General features: G+C 42.0%; 1 protein-coding gene across 3 annotated transcripts in view; it reads right to left on the reverse strand.

Annotated features, from left to right (window-relative positions):
- Positions 1-337: 337 nt before the first annotated feature.
- Positions 338-13,856, reverse strand: part of AR (androgen receptor) — a 249,304-nt gene continuing 235,785 nt past the window's right edge. For all 3 annotated transcript variants that reach the window (XM_066356118.1, XM_066356116.1, XM_066356117.1), the window contains 4 exons: positions 13,251-13,395; positions 8,665-8,795; positions 7,525-7,682; positions 338-6,868 (listed from right to left, as the gene is read on the reverse strand). In XM_066356118.1, coding sequence (XP_066212215.1) covers positions 6,713-6,868; positions 7,525-7,682; positions 8,665-8,795; positions 13,251-13,395 — 590 coding nt within the window. In that variant the 3' untranslated portion in view covers positions 338-6,712. The remainder of the gene's footprint in view (positions 6,869-7,524; positions 7,683-8,664; positions 8,796-13,250; positions 13,396-13,856) is intronic.

Genomic DNA, 13,856 nt, shown 5'->3' on the forward strand with positions numbered 1-13,856 from the left:
ATATATGTATATTGGAAATCAAAGTATCATAAAAGGTCACTGGGCATGATACCAACTCTTGACTTCAATAAAGATAGCCAATAAAACAGCTAATTAAAAGAGCTCTGATGACATTCATCTGAAATTTTAGATTGTTTTATGTTTTAACAAATTAATGATGCTGATAAGAGGACATTAGCAGCTTTTCTAGAGTCTCTTTGTTAACAATAACTTGAGTTTGCAGCCACTACAGGGGCTGAGGCCAAGTTTTAGCTGGCAGACCAGCAAGCCAATATTTTACACAATGAATGCCATTTTTGAAAGCAGAGACAGAGACAAACCCAGAGTCACACATGTATTCCAACAAACAAGTTTCTGCTATTTTAATTATATTTAGAGCAACAAAAGATTCCACGATTACAAAAAGAAAACAGAACACTAGCACTTGGGCCTTGTCCTGATGCCCAGAAAAGGTCAAGTGCCACTTTAAGAGCTGAAGCCCCATTGAAACAAGTTTTAAGCAAAATTAATGCTTCTTTTGAAAAATCTTTATATGGTGCTTTTTCTCTTTTTTTTTTAAATTTTCCTTCAATATCAAAATTAATTCTTACATCTGGTTACATAGTCTGCTCCCTCCTGCTGCCAAATTAATCTCAGAGCCAGCAGAAGAGTGTCATATTCGAGGCACTCCCTAATCAACATTCCAGTCTAGGAGAAAGCAGAAGGGTGTCATTGAGTTCTGAAGGGACATTTCTTTAGCTTGGGCTATCCCAATGGTGACTGTTCTCAGCACCTGAATGAATGGCTTATGGGATAGGACAACCCCACAGGTGCTTCACTTCCAGACAGTGAGCACCAAGGGCTGAAGCAGGGAGGGGAGAGACTACAGGCTTGCCCTTTCTGCTATGCTGGAAACATAGTCCCAAAATATAAATCATCAGCCAGAGAGGGCAACACTAGAAAAGCAGCAATATTTTAGAATTTTCTTTGGGGTGTATGTGTGCTTGTCTCTGGTGGCCAACGGAATCTACAGCTATATGACAGCTTTGCTAAGTTGTATGTAGGAAGTATTTCATGTCACAAGGGTCACTTAGTCCATAGCTTCTCATTTGATTCCATAAAAGGCAAAGAGACAACTGGGCTAAGGAATGAAACCAGCACCCCTGATGCAATGAATTGAGGTTGGAAATCAATCAATCCATGTTACCTACTTTCCAACCAAACCAAATAGGGATAATTTGAAGCTGAGTTAAAGGGTGTTTTACCTTTAAGACTTTCCTTGCTAAATTCAAATACCTATCATTCACATTGGTGGGTGGGAGTATTCCAATTATTTTGTTACCTAAGCTGAGGTGTCTGAAGAGGGCAAATAATGTGCATTTTTATGCCTTCCCCTAGAAATGGTTGAGTTGGGAGGCTCTGAGCAACAGACCCTAGTGTCGATCTCCTAATTAAAGAATGACACCACTACCTGCGGGCAGACACAGACCAGTACCTACAGAGATTATTACTTCTAGTACATTGACATTTTTTTTAACAGAGAAAAACACTTGCATTGTCAAAATCTTTACAGAACATATCCAAAACCATAATTAAAGCATGTAGACACCCAGTAGCAAGAGCACCTCAATCGCAGGTGAGTAAATTATGTAAAAGATGGAGCTCTTGCTTCAGGTTCCCAAGTGCAATAAACTGCCCTTTTTCACAAGGATGGTAAAGAACAAAGTTCCAGCTGCACGGGTCCCATCAGGGAGCTGCTGGCTAATCAATTTGATGAGTCTTTGGCCCCAAGTCTGGGCCTTCCTCATAGTAAATCCTAGTCAGTTCCAATGAGTTTTCACCACCCTTTAAACATTCATCAGTCTCGGGCTAGTAAAGTGCAATACATCATGTACCCTACCATTTCTCCATCCCTGCTCCTTTGAAAGGCCTATGGATCAGGCCCCAATAGGGGCAGAGATCTCTTAAGTTATCTGATCAACCCAGGTGTCTTTTACATTTCAAGAGAGCTTCCAAAATGTAACTGTAGCTTCTCACACAAGTACATGGTATCAATTGTGACCTGGAACCAAATATAAAGGTGCAGAGAAAGGTAAAGCTATCAGAACACATTATATCTATATATATAATTCAATTTTGAAACATGGATACAAATACTCATTTACAATATATTTCAACCTTCTGCCTTAAACCACAGAGAACTTTTTTGTGTGTGTCTTCCAAAGTGGGCAGAAATGAGGATTTCTGTCTGTTGTCCCTCTAGTGCAAAATCTAGTCCTTTGAATGCTCCCTTTTTAAGCAAGGGGTTTACATCTTCAGATAAGCTAACATGGGCACCAGCAAACACAGTGGCCAAGAGAGCTCCATTTTCAACCATGCAATGATGGAGCTTTCAAAATCTGCTCAAAAACTAATGGAGAAAAAGAAAACTAGTTATGCTTATAAAATCACTTAGTGAAGGACCCATAATAGCATTTCCCCCCAAATTATCTTCCACTCTTCTAAACATGTATATTGTATGTGTGTGAGGAAACCCACAAAATTCTTATAACTCAATCACCAGCAAAGTCCTTTAGTCTGTCTTTGGATAGCTTATCAAAGAGGCACTAATGTTTACTCCCTCCCTGCCCTTAAAAAAATTGGTATCTTAGCAGATACAGTGCAATCTTTGGTTACATAACTTGATGTTCTCATCTCTTTGTCTTTTTTTTTTAACATCTTTCAAAGATTTTCAAAGAGATTAGTGATGAGAACTGAACTGCCTATAAAAGGTAGCAGGGGTAGAAACTTCTTTTTACAAAAACTGGCACATGCAAAATGGCTTATTTCGACTTTACTTTTGGGATTTGATCCTGTGCTTTAGCATTCTTGATTTCCATGACTCCTTACAGGGGGTCGAACATGAAGGCCACTCCTTTGGCTCAGCGCCCTTTCATCTGAGCAACTGACACAGAATAATTAGTAGTCAGCCTTGTACTTTATCAGGCACAGCCACTGAGCTGTCTGGAGAGAATCTTATAAAGTGCAACCCTGGCACAAGTTTAGGAAGGGTTAAAGGGAGTGGCTTGGGCTTTTGTGCCCGCCTTACCAAATATCAAGGAAGAAAAGAGGGCAAAGCCATGTCTGTGTTATACCTAATGAAACAAACAGAAGCTACTTGAAGATCAAAGTTAGGTCATTTGTGTAATGTCAGTATCATGTGGGTGGTGGAACTACTTTCTCTTGAAGTACAAATAGAATTCTTGCTGTATGTGCATATAGAAATTAAGTATGGACAGAGAGGGACTCTACCATCAGCATGTGATTTTTCAACCATCAGCAACTACCCAAAGGCCAGAGAGACAGAGTAAAACTGTTTTTTTTTCTTTTTTAGTGCCAGTGAACATGTATATATATAATTTTATATAATATAAAAATATATATATATATGTTACTGATTTACTTTTTCAAAGATATGACAGAATCCTTCAAAAAATCCCTTTCTCATTAAAAAAATAATGAACTCTCCCAGAACAATGACACGTCTGTGGCATAGAAAAGCCGTGGAGCAAAGAATCCAATCACCATTTCAGCTCAGAGGTTAGGTCTAGGCAAGCTGCTCAATCACCAAGAGCTTTCACTGCCACACGACTCTTATTTGACCACAGAGTGTGTGACTCTGGCAGTTATCTGCTGCCCACACAGACAGGGCCTTCTCTATGGTACTCCTATTTTTTCCCTTCTTCTTGACTCTCTACCTCTATTGACACTGGAAACCTCTTCAGAGATAGCTCCTGTGACTTGTCTGGTGAGTGATCTTTCATCTTCCAGCTCACCAGGAGGGTAGATCTAGGTGGCCGATCCTTCACGGTAAGTACAGTGTATGAACCAAGTCAATTCAGTTTATAGAGCACAGTGCATGCAAATGGAACTTTTGTCAATGACATTAGCTGGAACATCAAAGGCCAAAAGAAAATACAAATCCCCCTATTCTATGGGAGAACAAAGCCAAGCTAAAATATTTTTTCTTTTAGAATCCCCAGTGCAAAACAGTAGGCATAAAGCCTTGTTTAGGCTGTTTTCCCCTAGTCTTGCTATTCAGAAATTTGGAGCAATCCACTGTTGCTACTTTTAATTACATTGATTTTTAGTTTTCACAAGTGAATATATATTCATAAGGACAAGAGTCACAATTGTGAAATCTCTAAAGATGAAAATTTCATACAGAAATGAAAAGGAGAGCCTCTAGTCTTTACAAGAAGAGGTATTAGAATGATATAATCAGATCCAAGTACCACAAAAGATGACAATTGTTTCAAAACAAACATAAAGGAATTATTAAAATGTAACTTAGCTTAAATGAAAAGAATAGTGTATTTTTTATTGTTGTTTAAAATAGCTAAAATGATCCTGTGAGCTTATATAAGCCAAATGGTGTCATAACAAAGAAAACCAGCATTTATCTCTCTTATGCCAGAAAGAGAACCTGTCTGCTTTAGTTTTATCCAGCAGTCTTGGATTGGTATATAACCCATCTTAGGTTCCCCTCTTCCTTGTTATTTAAAGAAGCTGTTTTGCAAGTTCTTTTGGCTATTAATATCAACACAGAAATCAGGGGAGGAAACCCATGTAGATCATATCATATCACTCAGAAACTATCTTCTTGACAAGTAAAGTGAACCAAGTGAAATGGGCAGCTTGTTGACTGGCTGCTAATTTCTTGAGTTTAGCAGATGAATTTAAGAGCTAAGTGAGGAGGCAGTGGCCAAGATGAAAAAGTAGTTGGACATCCCTCTGCATTTGGGACTGGGGACAAATTCAAGAGAATAGAGGTATGCCAAAGACTATATGAAACCAGTGTCCCAGGAACACATCCTGAGTTCATGGGTGGCAGCCCATTGGAGACACACCAACCAGACTTTTCCAAAGGAGGCCACGGTTTTTTAGTCTCAGTGTTTTAGCTTCCCTCTGACTGAGATGCAGCAACACAGGTGGCCAAAGTCAGAGTCTGGAATCAGCAGCAGAGGAGGAGGTTGAGTAAACTCACCAGATGGCACCCATCTGGCTTTAAATTTTGCCTCCGAAGACTTTAATTTAGTAGCCAGTCTCTTCTTGGTTTCTTTTCTCTTCTTCTCATGATTTCTACAGCATATATGCTGGGTGGCAAAGAAAGTACTCACAGCGTTTCTGTTTCTAGTGCTTTCCTTCTTCCCAGCCTGGTAATAGAATTTTCTTTTTAGCTTTAGTCTGGGTGGTGCCTTCAGCTGCTCTGAAAGAGAAAGCGGGCATTTCTCCACTTGATGGGAAGGTATCATTTCTGGTAGACAAGAGCAAATCACCCAGCTTGTCCAATCCTGTTGATGCCTTCTTTCCAGTTTGTCTTAGGGCTCTGGAGAAGATCTGATAGTTGATGAGCGAAATCTGGTAAGAAGTCGTTGAGTCTACTGGCATCTAGAGAGAAATGTTAAGTCCGCTGGCTTGCTAACCATCTTGGTTGTGGGACTTCTTAGTGGACAGTCTGTGAATATGCCTGGAGAACTGGACAAGTTTCACCACTATGGCTGGTAAACTTGGGGTCCACAAAATGCTGAAGGGAGGGTGGAGGGCCCTTGCAGCTGCATAGAGTTAGGCTGAAAGCATTCAGGTATTTTAAATGTGAGGGCAAAGAGAGGTCAATTCCTCAGTGTTCCAAGTGGAGAAGAGCCAAGCCACCACTTCCTTTTCCTCTGCCTCCAGCCCCAAGCTCCTCCCTGGCCGATGGATGAGAAAGCAGACCTGGATCTAAATGGGGCTGTCTGAAGGTTCCGATCTTTCCTCTCTTGATCGCTGGCCTGACTCTTCAGTGGAAGTGGCCAAGTTTTGGCTAAAGAGAACATTTGTTCAGAATTCTTAGAAAAGTCAATTAGCAGATGGAGGAAGAGGGTTAAGAGGAAAAGAGATAGGACCAGGGAGACATTCACATACAGACAAATTTTCAAACAAGAAGCACATTTTCAGTACAATGAATTGCACTGAAGTTGAGCAGCGGAGGCCTCAGGGACCAAGCCTGTGAGCAGGTACTGTTGATTTAGCTGTCCTCTTTATCCTGTCTTAAATCTGTCATCCCCTCCCCCCCCAACTCACCTTGCCCTCTAATGGCAATAATTATTGGCAGAAAATAAAATCTGGGAGAGAGGGTTTGGGAACAACGCAGTGACTCTCCACGGTCTTGTAATGTTCACCTTATTCTTGTCACTGTTAGCTTCTTTGGGGATTTGCTTGTTTCTGTATTTTTAAAAGGAAAACTATCCTAGCAAGGTTTTTTATTTTGGATATTTTTGTTTTGTTTAGTTTTAGTTTTAGTTTTTGTTTTCCCAGATACTCTCAGCTCTCTAAACTTCCCATGGCATTAAGTAAGTAAACGTTTGTGTGGCTGGCACACAACACAGTGGTATAAACCAGCACATCTTGACACAAGGCCACATGAGGATCATCATAAATTTAAAGAAATACAATAGCATTCAAAACACAGATAAGGGCCACATCAGGGAGCAGAGTCTGAAAGTGCCATGGGAGGGTCAGCTAGAGAGGGGGAAACAAAAAAAGAAGAAAAAGAAAAAAAAAAGCCTAGCATATAGAACTCAGGAACAGCTTCATGACAGACTGTAAAACAACAGAGGAAATTCCCCAAGGCACAGCAGAGAAGTAGTGCAGAGTCATAACAAGCAGAAGATATCTGAAAGCGGGGGGAGAGGAAATGGGGGCTTCCAAAGCTTCACTGTGTGTGGAAATAGATGGGCTTGACTTTTCCAGAAAGGATCTTGGGCACCTGCACAGAGATGATCTCTGCCATCATTTCTGGAAAGTCCACGCTCACCATGTGAGACTTGATTAGCAGGTCAAAAGTGAACTGGTGCAGCTCTCGTGCTATCTGTAGGAGGGCAAGAACAGAGAGAGGAAACAAGAAAACAGGGTTGACAAGGAGTTGGCTTCTGTCAGACTCTTATCCACAGCTTTGATTTTCTCCTCCTTCCCTGTCCCTGTGTGTGTGTGTGTGTGTGTGTGTGTGCGCGCGCGTGCACGCGCACGCACTAAATAGTCTTCAGGAAGTCACTGAGGGCTACCAAGAGATCTCTTAAAACACTATAAATTCAGGACTGGGTATTCCTTTTCCCCAGGGTTCATGCTGCTACTTGTCTTCTCTCTCTTTTTCTCTCCCCCCTCACACAGGCACACACTGACACTCAAAAACACGACTGTGCCTGCACAAAAACTCACACACACCTCAAAAAGAAGAGGGGAAACATGCAGGTCTGTTTTGTAAGCCTAGAGAACTTATCTGCTCTAAGCCCCTTCCTTGATTCCCACTGCCCTGTGCTCAACTCCTCCACCTCTTTCACAACATCCAGCTGGGACATTGTGACCTGTGCTCCTTTCTTCTTTGCATTTTCTTCCTGGACCACACTCAAAGTCAAAGGGGAATGGAAGCACCTCCCAACAGGTGGTGCCAGACCCTAGAAAAACATATTATCATTTGGCTGTATCAGGCAGCTCTCCCTGACAAAACACCCTCCATCATGTGCTTACAGGCTGTACAGAGTCCAGGAGCTTGGTGAGCTGGTAGAAGCGCCTTGAGCAGGATGTGGGATTTTTTCTCTTGCATGCAATGATACGATCAAGTTCCTTGATATAGTTCATTCGAAGTTCATCAAAGAATTTTTGATTTTTCAGCCCATCCACTGGAACTGATGTGGGATGAAGACAGAATAGGGAGGGGAAGCATGCCCACAAAATAGCATTAGACAAAGCACCAAGTTTTCTCACCACAAACCTGACCCCCACCCCCATAGGGAAGGAATCATCTACTTGGTTTCCTGCAGCTGAAGTCTTTATGTCTGGGGCCTCCAGTCTTTCAGAGAAGTCTTAGAGAAAAGACAGGCTGGACCCAACTTGAAGGGCATTAAATAAATACAACTGACTTGATTCTCCATTTTCAGCCTGTGCCAAATTGTGGCCTTTTATATTTTTCTAGAAAGTTAATTTTTTACTTTTTTTCAAATGCATTAATATATAACCATTTAAAATTATTTTTTCTTTAATAAATCTCTATTGTGCCTGATCACCTGATCCTTTTTCTAATCTTTTCATGTACACATTTCTTAGGACCTATGGTTTTATGTATCCACAGAGAAGTTTTGATTTAGACAATTAGAACACATCACTTTGGTATCAAATTTGGACTCGTTTTTCCCTCACAGAGGCTAAGAACGTACTCTGCTTAGAAGAAGCATAAAAGAAACATTTCTTGGTGGCCAAATTAACCCTGACTGAGTTACTTACATAGACTTTCTATTGGCAGAAGAGGGAATTCCTTCTAGGAGGCAATCCTTTCTGCCTCATAAGAAATACAGGATGATATTTGACTGCGTCTATGGTAGAAGGTATGGAAAACTTCAGAGCTCGGCTACGATCACCCAAGAAAGCTTTGTGCCAAAGAGAGCCTCAAAGTAGGTGGAAATCTAATGGAGGATTAATTTTAGCAATGAAATAGGTCTCTAGCTAAGACATTTATCCTTCTTGGGTAAAATGATGCTGCTAAGGGAGACTGGAACAGGAAGGGTGAAAGAAGGGCAGAGTCCAGGAGCTGATAACACTTTAATGAAAAAAGCATCTCTTCTCTGAGCTCTGTAGTCCCCAGGGACATTGCCTACCCTTCCAGGCACTTACTAATGCTGAAGAGGAGCAGCGCCTTCATGCACAAGAATTCCTGGGGGGTGATTTGGAGCCATCCAAATTCTTGAGAGAGGTGCCTCATTCGGACACACTGGCTGTACATCCGGGACTTGTGCATGCGGTACCTGAGAAATAGAAACAGAGGAAGGAGAGAAATGAGGGAGGGCTCACAATAAGCCCAGGGAGAATGGCTCAGCTTGCCCTCTATTCCCCAGTTTCTCCAAAAAGAACTTGGTGTTTTTCTTGGTAGTTCTTCAGTGACAAGAAACAAGGTTGTTCTCCCACCACAGACCAAATCCTGACATCCTGATAACTACTCATCTCCCCTGACCAGGATGTAGGTTAGCACATGGAATTTCCAGCTCCCCGTGCACCTCCTGTTTCCTGAGACAGGGACAGGAAAGTTTAACCAAGTAAATACAATGGGCTAAGCACATGGTCTGCTGACTACATTTCTAATCTCCCAGCTACAACCAGTACCAGGAACTGTCTTCTAGGCATCCCAACTTGGAAGATTTCTAGAAGATAGGCATTAGAAATCAACTTTTAACATAAGGACACCAGCATTCCCAAGTGACTGTGGTAGTTCATGCTGTTAATTCCCCTGCCTCTTGGCTTGAATGCCATTTCCCATACTTAGAAATTTAAATATTTCTTGAAACATTCCTAGGGAAAGAGATTCCCTATTGTTCCTTCAATATGAGTTCTAATACTTATCACATCACCCAGGAAGTGTTTTTCAAGGTCCAATTCAAATGTCTCCTGCTGAGAGGGTGCTTACTCCCTCATATACTGGCTGTTCCTTACCACAGTTTGGGAATTATAAACAGTGTAAGATGCTTTCATTATAGTGACTTATAAAGAGAGCATCACACTATCACTTATAAATTATATAGGGAATTGGCCAAGGCTTGGACAACTTCTCAGGGAGAGCAAACTCTGTTCCATGACTGGCCATAGCAAGCGTCTAAGAGAAGATACAGCATATTCTTGCTACTAGGACTTCTTGGTTTTCAGCAATTCAGAAAGTGTGTATGTGTGTGTGTGTGTGTGTGTGTGTGTGAGAGAGAGAGAGAGAGAGAGAGAGAGAGAGAAAGAGAGAGAGAGAGAGAGAGAGAGAAAGAATTGATATTAAATCTTGCAGAGAAAGGGAAGGGAATTTGACACCTATTTAAGTGGTGAGAAAAAAGACCTTCCAGCCAGACTGGGCCTGAAGGCTATGGTTTAACATTTTGGTTTCCAAACCACTAGCATAGCCCACAGCCTGAGCATCCTTGGCACTGGCTAGATGGAAGGTCAGTACTCTATCTCAGAGAGATCTTGGCTGGCCTGAAGAAAGAGGAAAGGAAGCAGATGGTGTTGAAATATGCAATTCAGACTGGAACTCAACTATCAATAGAAAGAGGAAGTGTTCCAGGGGTCCCCAAACTTTTTACACAGGGGGCCAGTTCACTGTCCCTCAGACCGTTGGAGGGCCGCCACATACAGTGCTCCTCTCACTGACCACCAATAAAAGAGGTGCCCCTTCCAGAAGTACGGCGGGGGGCCAGATAAATGGCCTCAGGGGGCCACATGTGGCCCACGAGCCGTAGTTTGGGGATGCCTGGTAGGCAGTATCACATGTCAATTGACCAGAACAGTGTTGCTTCAATTTTTCTACCATAGATAATTTTTTGAATAACACCTGCTAACCCTGGGGCCTGGACCTGTTCTGGTCTCTATTGTATGTGCAAGCCTCTGTTGAAGACCCACTGCAGTTTTTCTGCTTACCACTGAAATCATGCTATTGCCACCAACATGCAGGACTGCTGGAACACTGCAGTAGGCTCCAGGGACCCACAAATTAAGGAAGGATGGGGAGAAAAGGGAGAAAAGCCACCAAAGAAATTCAGAGACAAAGAGGATATGAAAGGGGAAAAAAAGTGAAAATAACAGGGAAAGAGTTAAATGAAAAAAAAAAAAAAGAATTAGAGCAGGGGTCGAGAGAGCCATGAATGCCATATATTTTAAAATGTAATTCCATGAGAGCCATATAACGACCCGTGTACGTTACACATTATCCAATAAAAATTTGGTGTTGTCCCGGAGGACAGCTGTGATTGGCTCCAGCCACCCGCAACCATGAACATGAGAGGTAGGAAATGAATGGATTGTAATACATGAGAATGTTTTATATTTTTAACATTATTTTTTTATTACAGATTTATCTGCCAGCCAGATGCAGCCATCAAAAGAGCTACAGCAAGCCATAGGTTTCCGACCCCTGGATTAGAGAGTAGAAGGTATAAAACAAGGGGACAGGAATGGAATTTAGGAGGAGTAGAAGCAGATGAAAATAGAAGAGAGTAGAGAAAATAGAGGAGAGATGAAAATTGGAGAACACTGACATGCAGCAAGGTGCCAGTATCATACTATTCACCGTTCAACAGATGAGAGATTGAGATTCAAGGAAGTTAAATAGTTTACCTCATAGCTAGGGTTTAAGGCATCGTATTCACATGTGTTTCCCACAAACCAGGCAGGAAGGAAGAAGAACGCAGGGCTAATGATAGGGTTTGGTGTCAGAGATATCAACACATGGGTTAGCTCAGAATCTGTCTCTCTCTTTGGACTTCAGTCTCCACATTGGTTGTACCTTAAGGATGCTAACAGCAGTTAGTGACTTTCAACTGACAAGGTACTGCCTCCCTAGTGGGTGGTAAAAATGTGTCCAGGCAGTTTAGGCTGTCACAGTGACTAGAATCCTACTTAGTGGGCAGGTGCCAGGGATTTTAAACATACTCCAATATTTGGGAACTTCTACGCAATGAATAATTATTCCTCCAAAAATGTTAACAGCATCCTTGTTGAGAAACATTGGTTTAGATGTTTCTAGGAATCCTAAGAGTTCTAACATAGTGGGTTCCTATGAGAAGAAGGGGGCAAGGGTACCTGTTTTTTCAGGATCTCTGAGGCTTGATGGGCCTAGAACCTGCAGGTAGTCCTGTAGTACCTTTTGATGAAATACATGAGAGTGGGCCAGAAAGTTGAGATGGGATACCACATGCTTATCAGAGGCTAAAGAAGAAATCGGCATTTAGAGGATAACAAATTATCACTTTGCAAAGGTCTTAGAGCTCTAAATGGAGAGGGTGTTGCAGGTTCCCAGGGTGTTGATTCAATCACTGGAAGGAAGCAGGAAGAGAGGGGTGAGAGATGAACAGGAAGGGGACCTTTTAAAGCCTGCCCCAGAAGATGGCATCATGGGTAACTTTTTGGAGATCTGGAAACCACAAAGCAAGTTGTGCCAAAAGCCCAAGGTTATTCTTAGCTTTTGGCTCTCAGGGCTGGCTGGCCTGGAGGAGGGCAGCAGGGGTGCATATTTTCCTCCACACAGCACTGCTGTAATAGAAGGAACTAATGGCCTATAGAATTTATTTTAAGGCTCTTCTTGGTTAGAGGGCCACAGGGGAGGGGAGGGGAGGTCAATTCTTGCCCTGACCAAAGGGATTCTCTGTGGTGAGACTAGTTTAAGGCCCTTGGGGAGGTTTTTTTGACAAGCCCCCATTCATAATGCCATCCAGGGAACCCAAACAGGAGAAGTAGAGAAGAATATCACTATTAGGGAAAGAGTATATGAAAAGTATTTCTTTCTTTAAAAATTTATTGTCTATTATGGGCCAGACATTTTATAATCATTAGCTCCCATTCTATTCATCATAACATACCATTTGAAAAAGTTCTATTTAACTGAAGGTCACGGAAGTTAAAAGTCCTTACCAAAGACAATGATGTAAAAAAACAACAGAACATACTTTATTTGAGAAAAGTATAATTTCAAAATTCAAGCCCTTGGCCAAATTTGTGGAGGTTATATAGAACTGGTGGCAGAGTGAGCATTAATTAAACCTGATTTTATAAGAAGAAAAGTGGCTGGGCCAAAGTCATGTGGCCAGAGAGTGGTGGAGCTGCTCCTTCCTGTCACAACCACCACGAGGGTTATACAGACATCCTTTGTAATTTCTCACCAACATGCACTAGCTCTGTGACCTTGGGTAAGACACTTTATTTTGATGAACCTAATTTTCCTCACTTTTTAAAAAAATATCTATCAAAAGGGGAAATCAAGTTTTCATGAGGACTCAATGAGAAAGAATTTAGAAAGTATGCAGTATGGTTCTGGCATAAAGAAGCCGCTCAAATATGGTGACTGGCAGTCATTCTTGGTGTAGCAAAGGGGACCAAAAGTACTTCAGCCCTCTCAACTAGAGTCTCTTTGCCCATTCCCTATGCTTCTTAGAGTGAAGAAGAACTTTGAGATGAAGTTTTGAGATAAGCTACAAAGCAGGTCAGAATTGTGGCCAACATACCAAGGTTGGGTCTTGGGTAGAAAAAGGATGGCCTTAGTACGAACCCACATGAGCTTCTACCAGCTGGCCTTTGGTCAGGCAAAGTCACCTCAGATTGTGTAAGCTGGCTGGGGCCTCTACTGCCTCACCCATAGGTTAAATGAGCAAACTACCACTATTGTTACCATTATTACCATCAAGCAGGTCTGCGAGGATGCCATGTTTATGATTTCTGGGCCTATGAGCACTTACTCATTGAAAACCAGGTCAGGGGCAAAGTAGAGCATCCTGGAGTTGACGTTGGTGAAGGACCGCCAGCCCATGGCAAACACCATAAGCCCCATCCATGAGTACTGAATGACGGCCATCTGGTCGTCCACGTGCAAGTTGCGGAAACCTGGAGATGTGAAAGAGACAGTGATCAGACTGGAGAATGATGGGCCGTGTAAAGGCTGGGCCCCTCCTGTCCTGAGAATCTGGCACTTAGGCAGCCCGTGAAGTGCCCCGGGAACTATTAGTGCTGGCAAGAAGGGGGAAAACAAGGTTCTGGTGGGGCTAATATTTCTTGCCTTCTCTACTTCACTGAGCTGCTCAAATGAGAATATGATTGAAACAAAAAAGGCACTGTCAGTTGGAAAAGAATAATCTAACACTTACTGAGTGCTTTCAATGGATACACTCTTTCTAAGCATGTTACTTATATAAACTCATCTAAACCTTACAAAAATCCAATAAAGTAGGTACTATTATTATCTCCATTCAATGAATTAGTAAAAGGAAGTCACAGAAAGGTTAAGGAACTTGTCAAAGATCATAAGGCTAGTAACTGGCACGCCAAGGTCCAAAGTCAAGCAGTCT

The sequence above is a fragment of the Saccopteryx leptura genome, chromosome X, assembly GCF_036850995.1.
Source record: "Saccopteryx leptura isolate mSacLep1 chromosome X, mSacLep1_pri_phased_curated, whole genome shotgun sequence".
Classification (NCBI taxonomy): domain Eukaryota; kingdom Metazoa; phylum Chordata; class Mammalia; order Chiroptera; family Emballonuridae; genus Saccopteryx; species Saccopteryx leptura.